The sequence below is a fragment of the Symphodus melops genome (assembly GCF_947650265.1).
Source record: "Symphodus melops genome assembly, chromosome: 3".
In the NCBI taxonomy this organism is placed as follows: Eukaryota; Metazoa; Chordata; class Actinopteri; order Labriformes; family Labridae; genus Symphodus; species Symphodus melops.
The window spans coordinates 11,132,174-11,152,564 of NC_136693.1; the positions used below are offsets into that span (position 1 = coordinate 11,132,174).

At 38.5% G+C, this 20,391-nt stretch overlaps 1 protein-coding gene across 1 annotated transcript in view; it reads left to right on the forward strand.

Annotated features, from left to right (window-relative positions):
- The window catches only part of mettl15 (methyltransferase 15, mitochondrial 12S rRNA N4-cytidine), a 41,223-nt gene extending 21,850 nt beyond the window's left edge, over positions 1-19,373 (forward strand). Inside the window, exons 2-5 of the mRNA XM_079338942.1 lie at positions 1,704-1,840; positions 12,136-12,327; positions 13,275-13,453; positions 18,132-19,373. Of these exons, the coding sequence (XP_079195068.1) occupies positions 1,704-1,840; positions 12,136-12,327; positions 13,275-13,453; positions 18,132-18,562 (939 nt within the window). The 3' untranslated portion in view covers positions 18,563-19,373. The remainder of the gene's footprint in view (positions 1-1,703; positions 1,841-12,135; positions 12,328-13,274; positions 13,454-18,131) is intronic.
- Positions 19,374-20,391: the final 1,018 nt, after the last annotated feature.

Genomic DNA, 20,391 nt, shown 5'->3' on the forward strand with positions numbered 1-20,391 from the left:
TACATCAAGAAATGATCAAAAATAACAAAAAAGTCGTCCCAACAAAAGTTTCACAGCAGGCATGTGTTGTGCAGTGTCTTTACAACACTGAAATACAGCCATCAGGATATACAGTGTGTAATTGAGCTCTGTCTGTGATTAGACCAGTCACATTATGGAGTCACTTCATGGAGTAACAGTATAGACATTAGGTGAAATGTGTTGGTGGTTGGCAGTGTCGGTTCTGCTCTGGTCTGAGCTCTTCATTGTTTCTATAAAACATACATTCAAACTCAAATTCAATAGATACATGTGTCTAAGAAGAAACCAAAGTGTTTTGGTAGGTCAGGGTTTATAGAAATCCTAACCATGATTTTTAATGCTGTCAACAATAAAGACACCTTTCATTCTATTTTGTGAAAAAGTCTGTCTGTCTTTAAAAAGGCAGGTGAGCTGACAAAGATGGCAACTGCATGTGTGGTGCTGACGGTCCATAAAAGCTTCCCCGATATTCTTACTTTCTTTCTTTTTTGCAAATTGCAAAAAAAAGAAAATGCACGTTTTATATAACAGATGTTCGGCAAACGAAAGCATCATATTTCATGTGGATACTAATGTAATACAGCACCTAACATCTGACTGTGACTGTCACTATAGAAACAGCTGTTAACACACTAACCATAATACCATGCACATGCTAAAACTTGAGCACTACACTTATAATCAACATGTATACTCTTATCTGAAGAAGTTCTTTAAGGTGTACAGTGTATTAGCCACATGACAGCTGCTTGTCTACCATCAACACCTACAGTAAACAGAAGCTTGATTCACAAAGAACCACAGTCTCTTTGGCTCAATTTTGCCTGGCATGTTTATTGTGTTTTCACTAGTTTTTTAAAAAAAATGGTTTTTCCCAAGTCAGATACAAAGCATACAATTCAGTCAAAACTGTTAGTTATGTGTACACAGCTATAACCCCGGACAATTCCAAATAGACAGTGAGCGTTACAATCTCTACTAACAACTATCCAGTTTGAAACCCTGCAGGGTAAAGAATCAGAACTTTGTTCCTCAAAAAAGCACAGTGTGACAGAAGAGGGAGGCAAACAAAGTTCAGTCAAGTTTTGGACCTTAAAAAAAAAAAAGAATCAATAAGCTTATGAAGCAAACTTTGAAGAAGCAAAGAAGGTCCTTTAACTGAGGGGAAGTGCACAGTTTGGTGATACATCTCTTTGTTTGGGATGGAAAGCACAAAGAAACTTATCATATATGTGCCTTTCACAAAGAATGCATAGCTAAGAGTTAATTATTCTTATTTGTTCAAAAACCAACATGGCACTAGAGCAGAGAATGTTTTTATTTTTGATTGGTGTGGACGTACAGAATCCAGAGAAGAAATCGTGACCAGAGCTTAATACTGTGCAAAACATAATACCCCTCTGCTTCCTTTATAACAAGAACATTGATTGAGTCAACCTTTAACTCACTGACATTTAAGACATTTTAAACCTTTTATTTTGACATTAGGCAATACCTTAAGGTTGATTCATTTTTCAGTCTTTTTTAAACTCCACTTGAGAATAACATTTGTTTCTGCACCACTGAGACTTAAACACTTGAATGACGAATTAACAGAGCCAAGATAGGAGGATGATGAATAATAGTGTCTATGGACTCCTGCTGTGAGAACAATGTGTTGTTTTCTGCTTTCTCGCATGTAGGTGGTCCTGGACATGACATTTGGAGGTGGTGGTCATACCAAAGCGATACTGGATTTGGTTCCTGAAGTCACCGTCTTGGCTTTAGACCGGGATCCTACAGCCATTTCTCTGGCAGAGCAGCTAGCAAAGGAACACATGTAAGTGATTTATTGGAACACATCAACAAGACCAAAACACAGGGCAAAGCTTTTGTTTTATATACGCTCTCTAGACAAATGTTTATAGTATATCATGTTCTTGCAATACATTTTTATTGTCATAGCTGACATATAGACCGCTGTGAGCAGAGTTTGGTTTGTGGTCATTATTTCTTCAAACATACCGTAGGTGTGATATAGTATCACAGCCCGTCCTTTATATCTTACTTCTTTCCTGAGCCCGATTAAAAAGTGCTTGCCAAGATACAGCCCCTAAGTTTCAGCACCCAATCAAATCCAGTCCTCCTTCTTAACTTAAAGCTTTTTCTCCCCCCACGCAAAGCTGGTGGGCCCCAGCATGTCATTTGTCAGAGTAAGGGCCCACGCCTGCAGTGTGAGGGAGATGCTGCCTCCCACGGAGGATCTATAAGATGTGAGGAGGAGGAGGGGGGCTGGAAGAGAAAAGCCCAGAGAAGTTTAGAAGGAGAGCGAGAGAAAGAGAGAGAAAAATGAAAACACGAGAGAGAGAGAGAGAGAGCGAGCAGGGAGACACGAGGACACAATGCCAGGGTGAGAGGGAGTGTGTGTGAGCATGAGCAAGGCGCGGGAGGATGAAAATGAGATGTTCCTAAGACCATGGCGTGTGAAGGAATCCTTTTACGTAGATTCTGGGGAAACCTCTCTCAAGGGAATCTGCCAGAGAAATGTGCCTGTGAGCAGGGAATGACAATTAAGAGAGAGAGAGAGAATGAGAACACTGTATTCTGTCAGCAGCAATATACCCTTGCTGTAAACTCTTCCACGCCCACTCCTGATGCAAGTTGAGAGAAGCTAGAGAAATCTAGCAATTAACCAGTATTATTGGAAGCCTGAGTAAAAGACCCTGGCAGCCCACGCAGAGCATCCGCACAACAGGGTGAGAGGATTTAGTTTCTCCCCTGTACTCCCTGGTCTTCAGAGAAAGTAAACTGTTGAGTGTTGGTGTGGTTCGCAACCTGGTTTTAATTATATATATAAAATTAACCTCTGAACATTTATTTGAAAGCTTTCTCTCTTTCTTGCCTGGGTGATATTCTCCACTGTCTTTAATAGGATTTGTCTCCTGCATGTTGAGCTTAGCTGCTCCCTGCTTTTCAACTGTTCTCATTGTTGCTATGACTTCCCCGCACTTGTAGCTCCGCGGCAGTTGTGCCCACAACAACGTTAATAATGTGAAAAGGCAGCAAACATGAGTGAAAAGACAAGTCAGGTAAACAGTGGATCTAGTTGTGTGCATGCACACGTTGCTGATATGATTTGAGATATGATATTACCTGTTTGAATGCAATGCAATATTTACTTAGTTGATTTTACCGCAGTGTGTAAAAGTACCATGTTGGGTCGAACATCAGGAGAGTAAGATGTGGGAAGTTGAATATTCCTTTGCTCATGCAGACGAGGAAAACCATTTCTTCTTTGCCATCCTGCCGTTCGTTTGCATTTGTTGTTTGTTCTTCTGTTGCCATCCAGAGAATGATGACCATCTGCCCAAATAAATGTAAATGGGAAGGTAAAGCCACAATGCTGTGAGTGGAAAGGGTTCTCAGGGTTTTTAACAAGACAAAATTAAGAAAATGTAACAGAATCTTAGTTACCGTTTTAGCTTTGTTATTGCTGAATGACAAGACATCATTCATTATAAAATACAACAAAACATAATCGGTCAGCCAAGCTTTTCCTGACTGTGACAAATCTAAAGTTTGGCAAATTTAAAGAGCAATAGGTTTGCACTGTGGGACAGGATGTTGGCACCATCGCCTCACAGCGAGAAGGTTCCTCCTGGGGTTTTTTATGATTTGAGTTGTAATGCGTTCCCTTTGCATTCTTTGGATTCTGTCTGGGCTTCCTCCTACCGTTCAAAGACATGCCTGTTAAGTAAATTGATCACTATAATTGTATCTACGAATCAGCCCTGTGATTGACTGCTGATCTGTTCAGGGTGTACCCCGCCACTCACCCACAGTTGGGATCCACTCCAGCCCCCATGACATTGAATGGGTTAAGCGGCATACAGTAGATAAAGGATGGATTGATTAAATGGGCAGTGATTTGAGCACTTTGCCAACAGAATAACCTGCTATCCTGTCTAAAACCCCATTCCTGATGTTTTTCAAATTTGACCTTTTCCTGGAAGAGGGTTACTTTTTCTTTCAGCTTTTCCATCCATATTTTATCATTTCTATTTTACAGAAGCTGCTTTAAGTGGGAACTAGAAGCTGTTAAATATGTTTGTTTCAGTCCATTGAAGAAACATACTTTTATTTTAAAAAATGCATGTTCTCATCTGAAGTTGTTGCTGTCTGTTGTAAGTAATTAGATGTAGCTAGTTGGGGAGTAGAGCCAAATACTAAAGCCTTCCTTAAAGGTGCTGCTGTTTGAGATACTAGTAAAATGAATTCCTCGTAAATATATGAGAAGCACATGGCCAAAGTTGGTAAGAAATTAGTTCAAATCCTGCCAGTTCTGTATAGTCAACTTTTTCTAAAGGCCACGAAAATACTGAAAGCGACCTTTAAGTAATTTATGTTGTTGAACTTGTCGGGGTCAAACTTGGGAATGGGATACCAATACAAGCCCATGAAGGGCTAAATAAGGACTGTGTTCTCCCTCTGTGTGTACTCTGACTGAGAGAGGGATGATATTTTAATAATGTCAACAACCTGATTAATGTTTTACAGCTTTCTAAATCTACATGTAACACTGAGCACATCAGCACAGCTAGCTTCTCGTTGCATAAGTGCACGCTGTCATAAAATACCCCTTAATGTAGAATGATTTGGTTGGATTATTTTATGACGACAAAACGCAGCCAGGTGTTGTAAAGTTTGTATTGTTCAGTGCAACAAAATTCTGGCTTTCACGCTATTCTTAACAACATGATTAATAACCTCAATCAATCAATCAGCCACACATCATAGGCAATATCCACGGTGACCAAGATTTCCATATTTGGAAATGTTCTCATACGGGATGAAGCATTTTGCATCTCCTCAGAAACCCAGCCTTTGAACCAGGAAGTAAATGTGTCAAAGTGGAGGAACAGCAGGGAAGCATTTAATAGTTATTGATGACATTTGAAGGAGACGATGGCAGGCCGATCAACAAAATAGCAGCCACAAATACAGAAATTACTTGTAGCTTAATCGTAAATAAATCTGTCCCAGGGAGATTTTGACAACCTCCTCTAGGTAGGTTTAGGCAGCAGAATTGATATCTTAAACAACATTCACATTTTAAAATCAGCCTGTGTTTGTTGCTTCTGCATTTGTAGCCTCTTTCTCTGTCTTATTTTTTGGACTGTAGATATTTTCATCACTGCTCCCCTGCTGAAAGCAATCAATCAGCATCTTGTCTAAGGCTTCAGTGACGCAGGTAAAGGAAGTGAGCGGGTCAACACGAGGGAATATTTCAGGTTTGATTTGTGAAGAGGCAGCATCGTGTTGAACGAGCATGCGCTCAAAGCGGTGCTGCTGTGAAGGTTCCTGATGTCCTCTCTGACTGTACTCTTCACAAGATGGATAAAAACAAGTGAATGCTGGGAAAAACGGAGTGAGGAGAAGGTTTGTGAGGATTTATGGCAAATAAATATTATCATACAAATGTTCTTTTTTTATGTAAAAAAAATGTGTTTACCGTTCTCAGCTCAATGGTTAATAAATATAACTGAAAAGAGCAGTTAAAACAAAAAACAATAGACTCTAGATGGAGGCCATCTTTTGAGATAAAAATGGAGCAGTGCATGAAAATGACAGGAAGTGACCTTGTGTAAATGTTTGGGGGGGGGGTTGTCTTTTTTTAATCAATCTTTTATATTTTACCTTTATTTAACCATGAAAACTACTTCAACTTTAAAATCTATTCTGTGTCCTTGGCCAAGACAGACAACTGCACAGTTAACACATTCTCTGAAAAGCAACAAGCTGCCGTATACAAATATCATACAAGATATGACTGTAAACATTAAAACACAAGAAATAACAGATAGGCTATTAGCCTTAGCCTTGTTGGTAAGAATACACCAGTGTTTGTGTTGTCTATGTAAGGACAAAGAAGAACACTGTTTTTTAATTTTACAGGGTTTTCACTGAAATTTCCTTGCAACTTATTCTTCTGTTGATTAAACTCAATTTTAATTTTCCAACTAGTCAACTTAAAGGTTAGAAAATACACATTGCTTGGGATGAATGGTTTTATGCCAGTCCTCCAGCCTGCAGGCCTATCAACTCGAGCTGCAGCCCCGGCTAGAGGTGGGGGGCTGCATTAAAGCTTAAACATAACGTTTCACCTGCATTGTTGGCCTACATGCATCAAAAAATATCAATTTGAAATTTAAAAGACTCAGAACTCTGGTGCTAAATAGTGAGAGTGATGACATTAAAGAGTTCAACCAAAAATGAACATGAGTGTTTTTCTCCACATTATAATAGTTGAGCAGTGATTATAAGGCCATTATGTTTGTCTGAGCCAAAGGGTGTGACATTCCATCCCATGTTCACACTTGTACAAGTCTGGTTTATAAGTCAGTGGACTATAATTAAACGTCAAAAACTGCAAGCGTAGCTTAAAAATGTGCAAAGTGGTTGATTGTCAGTTAGACCGGTGGTTCTCAACTGGGCTTTCTTTTTCCAAACACACCCACTGAAAACGAATCAACAACCCAATTTTTGGTCCCGACCCACCAGTTGAGAACCATTGAGTTAGACTATTTTTATACTCATAACCTTTAGTTTTACTCAGCGTAGAGTTTCTTCACTAAGTAGATCTGGGAAAGGCTGGTGTAGTCGAGCTGGTGACTTGAAACAAGAGCTTTTCCTCACCATGGACTTAGTGTCAGCAATGGCTTTCAGTCATTGTCACTGGCATTTCACGTGTGATTCATTGGCAGCTTTGAACCGTCTCTGTTTTGGGAAAATCAAATCCAGTGACAAGCCAGAATTACACAAATTTGCATGATGTCAGTTTTGTGGGGTGCTACAACTATAAATAGCTCGTATCTCTTAAGCAATTATGAGCCCACACTTAGACCTCAGCACATACACTACTGAAACTTGTCCTCTTTAATAATATAAGACCTTACATAAGGCATTTATATCTCCAACTCTGTGTCTAAGTCACATAAAGAAGTTAATAATTTAGAAATGTTATGTAACTGTTTTGCATATTTTTAAAACCTTCAGTGGCTTACAAAAACATGTAGGAGAAGCCGCAGTGTGTAGTAGAAGGTGTGTTCATCACCTGTGTGTGGGCAGCCACACTGACCTCAGAAATGTATTTCTTTCGAATTTAAAGTTGAAAGTGAATCCTGTAAAACATTCCAAAATTGATATTTGATTACCATCTTTGACCATCAGTGTTGTCATTCGTTGTGCGACCTACAAGGGGAGGTGTAGACTTTAAATCAGCAATCAACAATCAATAAATTGTTCGATTTTTGGACGTAGCCTTTCGGTCATCTGCCTTTTTAAAGACTTGAGTTTTGCATGTTGTTTTTCACATAGTTGATATTCTAAGGCCAAAGCGATTCAAGAGGTTGACATCTAAGTTGGTTGGCTAATGCTAAAGTAGCATGTTAACATTTCGTTAGCATAAAGTTAAGGGTTGTATTTCTGGTACAAAGCAAATTTAACACTCCAGGTGAACTAAACATGATTTGTCTCATAAAAAGTTGTTCCTCACATGACTACGTTGGGACATCAAATCGAAAAGCCCACGAAAATCACAACAACACAAATGCTTCAATTGAAATGTTGGGACGAACAATAAACGAATATGAAGATAGGCAGGGTGAGCAGAGAGACAGAAACCAGCATATTAGAGCAAACGTTATGATCACTTAACATGAGAATCGCAACCATCAAACAATCTGGATGCCAGACTTCCCGAATGGTCTGCTTGTCTACCAAAGATCACAGCACACCATATCATGTGTCTGATATTTGCATCGAGAAGTCCACAAACATGGCCCAGAGGTTAGGTTCAGTGACTCAGTAAGCTGAGGTTGGCGCCTAGTTGACAGCAAGCAGCATCCACCTTAAAGCAATCCCGACCCTGATGATTCATCACTTTAGCCTTAGTATCATTTCAAGCAGTCAAAAAAATAATAAAAAATAATGTAGCAGGCTGTACAAGTACATAATTCTGCTGTAAAGTAGAGAATTTAGGGCTCAATGGGATTTGATTCTTTTAGATGGTCATGTTTTATGCTGTTAATAGACACAACTTCACTACATACAGTAGCAAACATTTGCATAAACGCCTACATAAGCTGCTTCCAAATAAAGCATGAAGAACCAACTCAGTGTAAATGCTAAACTGTTGCCTGACTGCTCTTGGACCTCTTTTGCTGGTTACTATGGTGGCTGGCACTGACAGCGCCACAAAAATGTGTCGTGTCTGCAGTTACACAGAAAAGATACTTTACATTTAACAGCTCACATTCTTTAAATTCTTTATGAGGCTATTTAAATGAAGAATTGTTTTATGCAGCCCTCAGTTGTGTAATGTTCATTGGTGTTGTGGCTTCACTTGTTGGCACTGCCAACCAGTCAGTGGAGCTCTGTCTCCTCTCTCCTCCGCCTGAAGCCATTCTCCACCTCAGCTGAGACTTTGAGCCACCACCAGATGAGCCACTCTTTAACTCAATGATTGCTAACTATCAATGATGTGAAGTTTTGTATCTTCACTGAAAAATATGTCCATATGTAATACACTTTGTAGTTTGCAATAACATTCAAATTAAGGATAGCAATTTAGTGTTTTTCCCATTTAATTAACACAAAAAAGGCACAAGGGTACTAAACTGTCAGCGTGTTGAACAAACAGAAAGCTTTGAGTTCTTGAAATAAAGGAATGAGAAAAATAACTGGATGTTGAGCTAGTGATGAGGGTCAGTTTTGAACAAAACAACATAAATAAAGAAAAGTGTGAGACACTGCAAAGATTTCCATTCATAACAACATTAACAATAAATAAACATACATGTTTTGATTTCGTCAGTATGAATGAAATATCACAAAAGGCACACATCACTAAGTGGGTGCTGAATCCAATAATGAAAAGGTATGAAAAGGTTTAAAAAAGAAAAGATTGCACACCTAGGTCTTATGAAGAGCCCAGTTTATAGGTCAAATGTAGGAGAATTGGTGTGGAGAGATTGGCTTTTAGTGAAAACAGCGCTTATTAAATAAGCTGTTGTATTTGTTGCAAGTCACCCTAACAAAAAAAGACCCCGAGGCAGTTTTTATGGCATGCTGAAAACATTAACACAAAACTGATTGGCATGAGACCTACCTTTATCTCGAGTGGACAAACCAATGACTTCAGGTCTTAACCAATAATAGAAAACTAGGATCAACACTTTGCTTTGTATATTAAAATGATAAATAAGAGATATTGTGTAGTTTGTTATTTCGGAGGCAGTTGGACAATGGAGGGATTGTCCAGGTGATGGGTGAGAACAACAAAGCCTTCAATATGGATTTTGTTTAACAAATCAATCACTGAGCAGGATAGTGAATAACAACAGCAAAGCAAAGGGAGGTCCAAGTAGTGTGTGTGAGATGCTCCCTTGCCGTTTTGTCTTCAGTGAGTATTTGAAACAGAGGACTTTGCCGATTTATTTTTTCCTGGAATGCCTTTAGTTGTTCTTGAGAAAGACGGTGTCATTGTTGTGTTTAAAAGAGGAGCTACATTCAAAAGGTGTCACCAACCTGTGAATAATGGTGTCAACAATGCCTGTATATTGGAAACAATGCTGCTTATACATCACCTAACCACACGTGTGCAATTTTTAGTAGTTTATTAAATTAACGTGATCAGCAAAGCAAACAATGTGGTGCTGTATTGGTACACAGAATGTAAATAAAACTATATAGACTAAGAACAGAGTAACAGCTAAGTTGAAGCTACAGTATTGGCAATATCTACACAGGCTTCACAACCAAAAAAGGAGGAAAGGAAAGTTTGTGTGATGACAATTGAGAATCTTTTTGTGGACTTGTTTATGATAGGCAAACACGTAAACCCACAAGCGTTGTACTCCAGATGGAGGTTCATGTGTTGATGGCAGTGATTTAATCTATGTGCACTAAGTTTCGAGTTGCTTCAAATAAGGATACAACATCCGAAAAGGAACCTTCGAAAATGTATTAAAAAAGCATACATTTAGAAGCAGAAACTGTTATATTTTTATAGGAAGAAGACAATGAGATCAACATGACCAGTAAATGCTGGCTGACACAGTTATTGGTTTAACTTAGTTATTAAATCGTGTGTCTCATGGTGGCCCATTTCGCCGCATGTTTTCCATTTTTTTCAAAATAAAGTCATATTTAAAAGGATGATTTGATGTTAAAAGTGGTTCTGTGATGTAAAAGTATTTTGATGAGGGTTTTTTTTTTTTTTTTTAAAGAGTGATATCTTTACTGGAAACCTGTCTTTATGTCTGAGGACCAGATTGGTAAAGACGGCTGCAGAAAAACTGCCTCTCTAGATGTATAGATGCTAACTCCTGTTGCACTCCTCTGCCATCATCTTTGTTCACACAAGTTAAAAGGTCACATGAAAAATGCATGAACGTGGCTGGAGGTTCTCACAACTCTTGCATGAGGAATAGACTGAGTATTCACGGTACTGCTGGCTGGGTGACAGAGAAGGATCTCAATAGGCAAGCTAAAGGAGTTAGTTGTCTTCCAAGGAAATACTTGATTCAATAATGATAGGTTGGCTGAAAAGCTACTTAAGCTCCTATGGATTTCTATCGGATCTTATGTATATCTCACCACAAACATGTCGGGCTAAAACAACCTCTTTTTGACTTGTGTTGAGAGACAAGGTTGTTTCTCCACAAGCTATATGTGATACTGGAAACAGAATGAAAAGCAGGTAATACTTTCCTTAAATTAAAAGAGGAACATACATTTTTTACAGTTTAAGAAGTGGTCTTAACATGGGAGAGGGTATGAAGAGCATGTATCCTGCGCCCCCATAACTTTAATTTTGGCACACACTAAGTTGTCCTTGTGCATTCCTCTAAACTGCAAGCTCCTCCAGTCGAGCTCCTCAGTGGCCCGTAGATCAGTTGAACTGAGAAGCAGATGGTAAAATAAAAAATAAATATTTACAAAACTTAAGAGAATATTTGGATCAGAATTACACACACATCCAAAGTAAATTATGAAAAACTAAAATGTTCTGTACTGGTAGTTTGTTATCCCAAAATAAAGAGGATAGGAAACAAACCTATAAACTATGTGTTCCCATTAAGCATGACGAGCCAATCAGTGGTGAGAGACAAACAGGTGGGGCAAAAAAAAAAAAAACAGTGAAATATAATTAGTGAAGAATCATGAGAACACCTGAGATCTGTGTAATGTGTGAAGAGGAAATAAATATGACTGTCAACTTGTTATTGCAGGGTATGAACTGATAGCAGATACTGCTGATTAAAGACGAGAAAGCATAAATATGGTTTAAAAAAATGGCATCAACACTGGTTTATTGGACTTTAAGGAGGTTTGGGCTCAGTACCTGTCTTGTAAAAATAATAAATAAAATGGCTTCTGAAATCTTTCTCCTCTGTTATTGACATTGTTTCTCTGAGCATCCCTCTATGCTTGTCCATTAAATTAATAACTTACATCCTGAATTTGAAGATTCTTTGTTTGCAGATGACACGTCGATCTACTAATCTGATCCAGCCTGGTTGTCATAAACTGTTAACTGTTTGTCATGCTTGTAGTGTTTGACCATTCATACATGAAGACATATAAATGTCTTCATGTATTTAATTTCCCAGATAAACTGGTCTCATCCCATCAAATATTTACTGGGACGAGTTTGTTAATTTGCTACAAAGCAGTATTAGATTCTGAATTCACTGAACTCACCAATATGTTCCAGCTTGACTTAACTGTAATGCTCCTGAGAGGTATTATCATAGAAGAGTGCTATACTCATAGTTCAACCAAATAACTTCAGTAAAATGTATTTTACATTTCAGCATTGAAGAAATCAACCCTTTGTTGTGTTTGAAGAATACTAGGGATGAAAAAAAATAAAATCCTTGCAATCCTTTGTATCAACCTTAACTTAACTTGGTTATTCATTAGAAATACCGTACCGTCATGTAATATGTATGCATGTACTTTTTAACTTAGAATTGTCCTGTTGAATGATTTTTTTTTTTTGGACACAGTTTGGCTGTTGTTATGAAAACAATATAAATGTAACGTTTCTCCCCCTAACCCTTTCTTTAGTGGTCGCGTGAAACCCATACTTGGCACATTCAGCAAGCTTGAAGCCCTGCTGTCTGAAATAAACGTGAAGCCAGGCAGCGTCGATGCTGTGCTGTTGGACGCTGGCTGCTCCTCCATGCAGATGGATCAGGCCGAGAGAGGCTTTTCCCTCAGTAAGGACGGGCCTTTGGATATGAGAATGGATGGAGAGAGGTAAGAGAACTAATGAAATGGTCACATTAATTATTCTGCATTAACATATCTGGATAAGAAACCTTACATTTTATTTTCTATGATAAAAAGTTTGGAGGAGCTGGAAAATCTCGGTCACTGTTTCCTTTAGATAACTTCTCACTCCTTTGAAAAAGTGTTGATGATAATTAGAAGTCAGCCAATAAATGGGCTAGTATGGACCTCAAAAATATGTTTATTAACTGAATAATTGAAAAAAATGGTCGAAGAACTCTGCTCTTCTCCTAAGGAAACCCTGCCTTTAAACCCTTGTTTTTACTGTGTAGCCTTTTAAAGTTTTTAGAAATATAAAAAACAAAAAAATGACTGTTTGTTTCGATAAATTCAGATCTGCAGTACTGTCAGAATCAAATCTCTATCTTGATCATTTAAGCCAGCCACATTTCAGAGATATTTTTAATAAAGTCCATAAGAATACACTTATCTTGCTACGCCAGAAGTAAACACATTTTGACTGCCATGAAATGTAGTGTCTCATTTTCATTTTATTGGAATCAGCCGGCATTATAAGCCCATATTACTGAATGTTGAGTGTGAGTGTGTAATCCAAAACCCTTTTGCAGACATGTTAAACAGGTTGAGATTATGATTCTCTCATATCAATCACGCCTGCACCTCTCTCTCCTTCTCTCTCTGTATCTCTCTCGCTAAATCAATTTATTGTTTACGTAATGATTTCAGAAATGTGTATAAATTACTTCACAAAAACAGTGCTAAGCAACCAGCTAAAATAACCCTATTATATGCTATTGCAAAAGCTGCACCTCTCCTCTTATTCCCTCACAATCATTCTATTCACAACTGCCAGCCATAAAGATTTTCAGCTGTATCTCAGAGTTGTCAGGATTCGCCACTGTCAGCAAGGACATGACGTCAAGCAGCTTAATTGGGCTTCTCTTTGTGCGTAGGTACCCCGACATGCCCTGCGCTGCTGACGTTGTGAATACCTTAGATCAACAGGCTCTTGCATCCATCCTCACTGCATATGGGGAAGAAAGACACGCCAGGAAAATAGCTTCAGCCATTGTGGAGGCACGTCGTGTCAACCCCATCACCCGGACGCAGCAGCTGGCCAGCGTGGTGGCAGGTACCTCGACACTCTCCCGATCAATTCCCTGCAGAATTTTGGAGGGGAAAATAAAACAAGAGTGGAGTTATTGAGGCTGTCTCCCTGTGGAACTTGCGTGTCTCAGAAAATTGCATGGACTGTGACCTCAGTCATCTTCCTCTCTCCTTCCTCTGTTTAGTGATTTTTGCACATTCCTTTTAAGAGTGAGGACAAAAAGAGAGCTTGAAGTCCAGGAACAGGAACAGACTGTGGCTAATGCCTTGAAAAAATAAAATAAAAACAGCAACTCACACACAGTATCCCATCTTTCTCTCCCTCAGTATTGCCTTTCATTGCTTCCCCCCCCCCCCCCCCCCCCCCCCCCTCCCCCACCACCATATTCCCCCATTGCTCTGCTCACAAACATGCACACACCTCAATGCAAACACCAAGATCTGCTCACACACGACGCCCTCATGCAAAATTCTAGGGTTACTTTGTTTATCTTCACTGTTTTCTTCACTGGTTTTTTTTTTATAGACGTTTGCCTGCAGATTTAAGCTGCTGAATGATTGAGATGTCGTTTCAGTAGTTGTTGCACAGAGCAGTATGTGCGTCAGTGTCACCCTGGGAGAACAGGTGTGAGTAAGAGCAGCTGTTTAATCTTTTTTTCTTTTTAAAGCAGAGCAAGTCACCACGCATGTTTATTGAGAACAATAAGAGATGTCTTGATTTTTAAAAAGTACATTGGGGTTATTATGACAGTTATGACAGTGATACCGAGGGAGGGGAGTAATGTAGGGATGAGGTGGTATCAGGACATAATGTGAGAAACATCTTGTTCCTACATTTTCTTCCTGAAACAAGTCTTAATATAAACTAAATTAGAGTTGTTCTAGTACTGACACCTGTGCCTGTATCTGAAGGGTCTCTGTGACAGGCAAAACTGTGCTTAAAATCCGCCATGTATGATTCTCTAATTTCCACCCTGTTCCCATCTAATGATTAATTGGTTACTAAAATGAGAACCATGGCATTGCTCTAAAAATCTTCAAATTTGCACCTTTCTATTTTGATGTATACAGCGATTTAGTCCTGAATCTTTAGGGTTGTTGTGCCAGAAAATGTTTTTTTTTTTTTAGAAGCGTTTAAGAGGCTAAAATTATAAAAGCAGCTCGCCCAATCCAACCCAACCTTTAATATGTTGGAAACTTTGTTAATTGTGTTGAACGCTGACAGCAGGAACCAAGTCTGAAAAGGCATGTGTTTTAGCTCAATTACAGCAAAATCAGCACCAAATATATTCAAGTCAACACCACAGCTTAATGATCCTGTATAACGTGTGTGTGTGTGTGTGTGTGTGTGTGTGTGTGTCTGTGTGTCTGTGTGTAGTTAAGAGGGAGGACATAGTGGTTGTAAATACGATGCCAACAAGCTGTTCTACCTAAATTTCCACCTAAAGCAACACATCGTTTCCAATTTAAAAAGCAAATAAAAAAATGTACCTGTTGAGCAGTGGATATAACATACGTGACTAGATGTACCAAAGGATTGTTGGTGCCTCAAGCCAAATTTACATGATTTTTCTTTCTTAACTTTCTTTAGTAGCAAAGCTTTGTGATGCTGGATGTTCAGCTGTGAAATAAATTCAATTTTTTTTTCTTCTTAATTACCTAATTCCCCCTTCATGTACACATCATGTAATCTCTTCTTCTCTCCATGGATCTGTCTGTAGTGCATTTAAAAGGTGAATTAGAAGGAGAGTACATGGCTTGGTGAGACCAGACTAGGGCTGGTCCTTGCTGTGCAGGCATTGTATTGATTGCAGTGTGAGTCACACCTCAGGCTGTTTAGTGCAGGAGGAGAGAAATGCCACATCACTCACTTCTCTATTTATTGCAGTGTCTCTTTACGTCTATTTAAGCGTCTAACTGTGCCTTCTGTGACGTAGTTATGTGTTGATCAATCTTTGCTCTCCAAAGTCTTTATATGTATTTATATAAAGCTCATGTGACACATTCATGTCGTGCAGATTTTTAGTCCTTGCCCATTCTGAAACCATTCATTTATATTTTTGTGCCTTAAATGTGTTCTGAAGTCGTGCCTGTCTGCATATAGCACATTTTGAAGAGGGGTCATCCAAATAAAAACAATGTAGGTGTTAAAGTTTTTTTTTGTTTTTTTTGTGAGTCTGCTTTTAATGGGAAGGTTGTGGTACAAACACAATCATCCTTTCTCACCATTCACAATGAAGGTCAATGTTGAGCGTCTTATCCATGGAGCAACAACATAATGTGTAGGTTTTTTTTTTAGATATTTCTTTGAAGAGAATTATGCCTTAAGTGCTCGGTAAGATTTAAAGGAATAGAGTGACTGAGGGAGCATGAGAGGTATTTGGCTGGATCTACATCCGTATTTTTGGTGACACATCAGCCATATCAGCACAGTCTCCAGCCTCCATCTGCACTGCACAACAGCTTCTGATGGACCTGTCTCTCAGTCCTGCTGAACCTCTCTTTCCATTGGTTCATGATTAGTTTTTTTTGTTTTGTTTTTTTTCGCAAAGTTAATTAATCTATTTCTGTTTGCTCTGAATTAAATGTAATCACTTCTTTAAATTAACAGCACACAAACTGAGGAGAGACAGGCAATGTAAGTCATGGATAATGGACACTTTCAAAAAAGTTTAAATCCAGTTTAATCACATACTTTGTTTTGTCACAAGAAGCTTTCTTTTTTTTTTTTCTGACTGAAGGATAGCCCAATATTTCAGCCTCTTGTGTGTTAGAAGCACACTGCTAACACCTGTGGGTTGTTGAGGTGTTGTATGAGTCATTGGTGGCATTAGGCTCTACAGTGTCACAGGACTCAAGGTATGGTTTGGTGGTGTGTTAGCTGATAAGTGGTGTGGCAGTGACTCAGATTGACACAGATGGCCTCATTCACTCCTCCTCCAAATTAACTCAGATGTGTATATTACCACCAAATGTAGTTGTCCCTCTTGTCCTTTGGGTGCATGTAGACTGTGTGGTCTCCTGAAGAGTTGACCTTTTCATTCACTGAGCTTGTGAGCGTTGGGTTGTCTACTATGTATTACATCCCCCCTCTTTTGTCATCGACCTATGAAAACCATTCATGATTGAGTTTTGGAAGACATCAAAGTTATGGACAAGGTTAGACAGAAAAAAATCCCTTGATCAAAATACAAGTTGTTGGTCTGAAACCAGTTATGAACTTTGGTCAGTGGTATGAGTGTTGTAACCATCATGTAATAAACTAACCTCTCCAATGAAGCCGTTTAGCCACAGCCCATAGATATCAGTTTTGTGGGAAGGTTGATGGTCACTTTGAAGGTAGGAAGTTTGAACCGTGGGTCTGGGGTGGTAGGGAGGACTAGTGGGTTTATGTTGCTATATGTTGTTGGTTTTTTATTCATTTGTTTGTTTGTTTCCATATATTGTTTGTTCCATCGAGGACAACTTTGGAAATAAGTGTTTTAAGTAATGCTTTTAAGTGGTCTCCTGTGGGATTATTGTACTTTTGATTCTCCTTGGAGTTGTTTGTACTTTTACATTCCTAATGAAAAATCAAATCAAGACAACAGATACATATACACATAGTTTGAAAACAACAGACTGAAGACGCTTGCTGAGTCATATTTGGTCAAAATCAGGTATTCCTGTACCTTATCAGGCAACATGGCTCCTTGACTATTCAAAACATCTTTGTCGACTTTCTTCCCTTTGATTCTCCCTCTGAACAGATGCATGTTGTCTAACTACACTATGCATGGTTTTAGTGAGATTTGCACGCAGAGAGCTTTGGTGGACTACACAACTACCAAACCAAATTCTTGCTTTTTGTTACCTTAAAGCAGAACTTTCAAAAGCATTCACTCTACTAAACTTGAGGCTTCTGGGGATATTGATTTTTTCCTAAGAAAAGAAAAATGATTACCTAGCAACCGAACTATTAACCAAAACATAACTTCCAATGCCTGAACCATTTCTGACTTTAAAATAAGCTTTGCAAAGACTAAGTCGAAGAGAGAATGCTGCAGCTGAAATACATGGATGCTGGCAGCACATTGACTTGAGACGATACGGCAAATGATAAAAATACTGGATGAAAATACGTCGATATTGTGGAATAGAAATGAGCTGTTGAACTTCTTTTTTTTTTTTCAGAAAGCACAAGGATACATTATTTACTCAAGATCTTGAATTAATCAATGACCCCCGGATAACAGCTATAAAGACACTATGGGGAATAAACAAAAGTGTTTATTCAGTCTAACATTCATAGTTAAACACAAATGTGTCAGATTGTAGCCACACACAACATTGAATCTGCACCTTGTGGTCTTCTGCATTCCTGGTTGTGATGATGTCTTATTTCATGTTTTATAATACAGATGTTATTTTCCAACTTTAAAACCTAAATATATTTTTGACACTTTAATTACTTGATTGTCCTTATTTTTATGTGTTTATGTTGGGGGTTAGTTTTGATACAAGAAATAAGTTCAAAGTAATATAAAGTATGAAAGTATGAAAAGTTAATGTCACAGTATATCAGACTTTGAAATACACACTGCATTTATGTGGTATAACTTCCTGTATTATAGAAATGCATTATATGTAACAGACAAACAATATGGTGCAAATCAACTTGTTTTTATAAGATACCCTCACTCTGACCTTTTCTTTGCCTCTAGGATCATTTCCTGCAGCTGTTGTCTATGCACGTAAAGACCGGCTCCACCGACCTGCACACGTGGCCACCAAGACTTTCCAAGCTCTGCGTATCTTTGTGAACGATGAACTGAATGAACTTCACGCAGGGCTGTCTGCCGCCCGGGAAGCACTGAGACCTGGAGGACGTCTGTGTGTGATCACATTTCATTCTCTCGAAGACAGACTGGTCAAACGTTTCCTTCAAGGAGAAGACTTGTCTAATCTTGACCAGTATCACTTTAGCCCGAGGAAGCAAGGCACTGGGAAGGGAAAGATGTTGAATGAAAAAAGAGACGGTGGGAGTCTGTATTGGCATCCTCTGAAAAGAAAGGTGATCACCCCAGAAAGGGAAGATGTCAAAGACAATCCTAGAGGACGCTCTGCTAAACTTAGGGTAGCTCTCAGGTGTTAATTCAAGAAAGAGAATCTTTTTTTCTTTCAATGTCCGAAATTTTGAGTTTGAAAACCATAGTTATGTAAAGGCTTTAGATGAAGTTACATTGATGAACTTGCACTGTATTTCCTGTGTGCCTTTTTATTCTTCCCTCCAAATGAAGTCCTTGTCCAGTAATGTTATGTGCTTAACATCAGCTACCTAAAAAAAGTAATATTGCATAGTAACAGGTGAAAAAAATGACCCCACTTCTCATTTGATCTTTTACCCTCTTAAACATTGCCCTAACAATTTAGAATTGGTAATAAAGCAAGGCAATACTGTTGTCTGTTTGTCGCACTGTCTGTCTTTGTTTCTTAGATTGTTCTGTGAGTAAGTGTGTATGAATGGACCTGTGTTGGACCCCAGGAAGAATAGCTGATGTGTATGCTGGTACTAATGAGGATCCTAATGAAGAAAGAAAGAATACTAAGGATGTTGTAAGGTTGTGTAAGAATTCCCTCTTATGTAAAAAACAAAGTATAGAAGCCATGCATACAGGTTTATAGCCATGGCTCTTAGCGACCCCTGTCTAAGGCTACTATAAACATGATCATCAATGAACTAATGAACCCCCCTCAAAATATTACCACTTGTTAGAGCTTAGTTTATTTCTCTTCAGCGGCTGAAAAATACATTACTCGAAGCATGTATAATGTAGCGTCATAACAGAAAACTTGAGTTTGTTAGATTTGGATTAACATCACAATAAAATGATCCCATGCTTTCTGAGTTGTGTACTAAAAGCATTTCCACAAACATTGTAGAAATAAAAGTGTGCACACAGTTACATGTTGAGTTTCTCTTAAGAGGTGTGTCATCATGTTATACTAAAAATATTTTACATCATAACAGAATGTGTGCTGTTTCCCTTTGTACATCAAACTAAAGTGGTTTCTCATATTCATGTGCTTTATCTTTATTTTAATAAAGCATATGATACAGTGTGCAAACTTGTTTCTCTTTGAAAGACTCGACAAGGAAGACAGTTAAACTTTTGAATCTGTGAAGAAACATGATTTACTTGAAGTATTCGCGTGCAGCACTATATTGGGCAGCTAAAAGGTCTAAACAGGACAAAGACACCTTTTCCCATTGACGTCTGTATTTCCCTTGAACCTCCCTCGTTGAGCAGCTCACGTGAAACCTCTACTGTACCATGTGAATCAGTAATGCCACTAAATACTGAATGACGCAGGTGTCAAAAGTGGTGCTGAATGAGCATGCTGGTTCTCTCACCTTCGACAGGAAGCAGATGAGGTTTTCTGATCTTTACTATTTGACTCCGACTAATTGTAATAAGTCCATCAAGATTATTAACACTTTTCCCTGTCTTAGTTTAGTACTCTCTAAATATACCCTCCTTGTTACTGTGGAAACGAAATGGCGCATGTAACATTTACCGTGTCTAAAATTATGTACTGATTTAATTTAATGTGAAATGATGCCATATCCAGAGTTTAAATGTCCCTCCCTTTTTTGACATCAGTGGATGTAAGTTGATGAAAATCACTCTCTGTTGAAAGATTATGTCGTGACATTGAATCATGTGGATGCTTAGTTTCTACTTTACAGCCACACGATCTTCACTGAATCACAGTTTAACCACATACTGTATCAGGAGGTGAATGTTACTCATGACTCCATCACACACTGATGCGTAAGAGAGTTTACATGTATGTCAGATTTAATAAAAAAAAAAGGGGGGGGGTAACATTTTAAAGTAAACATTGCCTTATGAGTGCTATTTTTCTGAATGCTGTAGTCTTGCTAGTTTTAAGCCTCATCCAGCCATATTTTTATTGTTA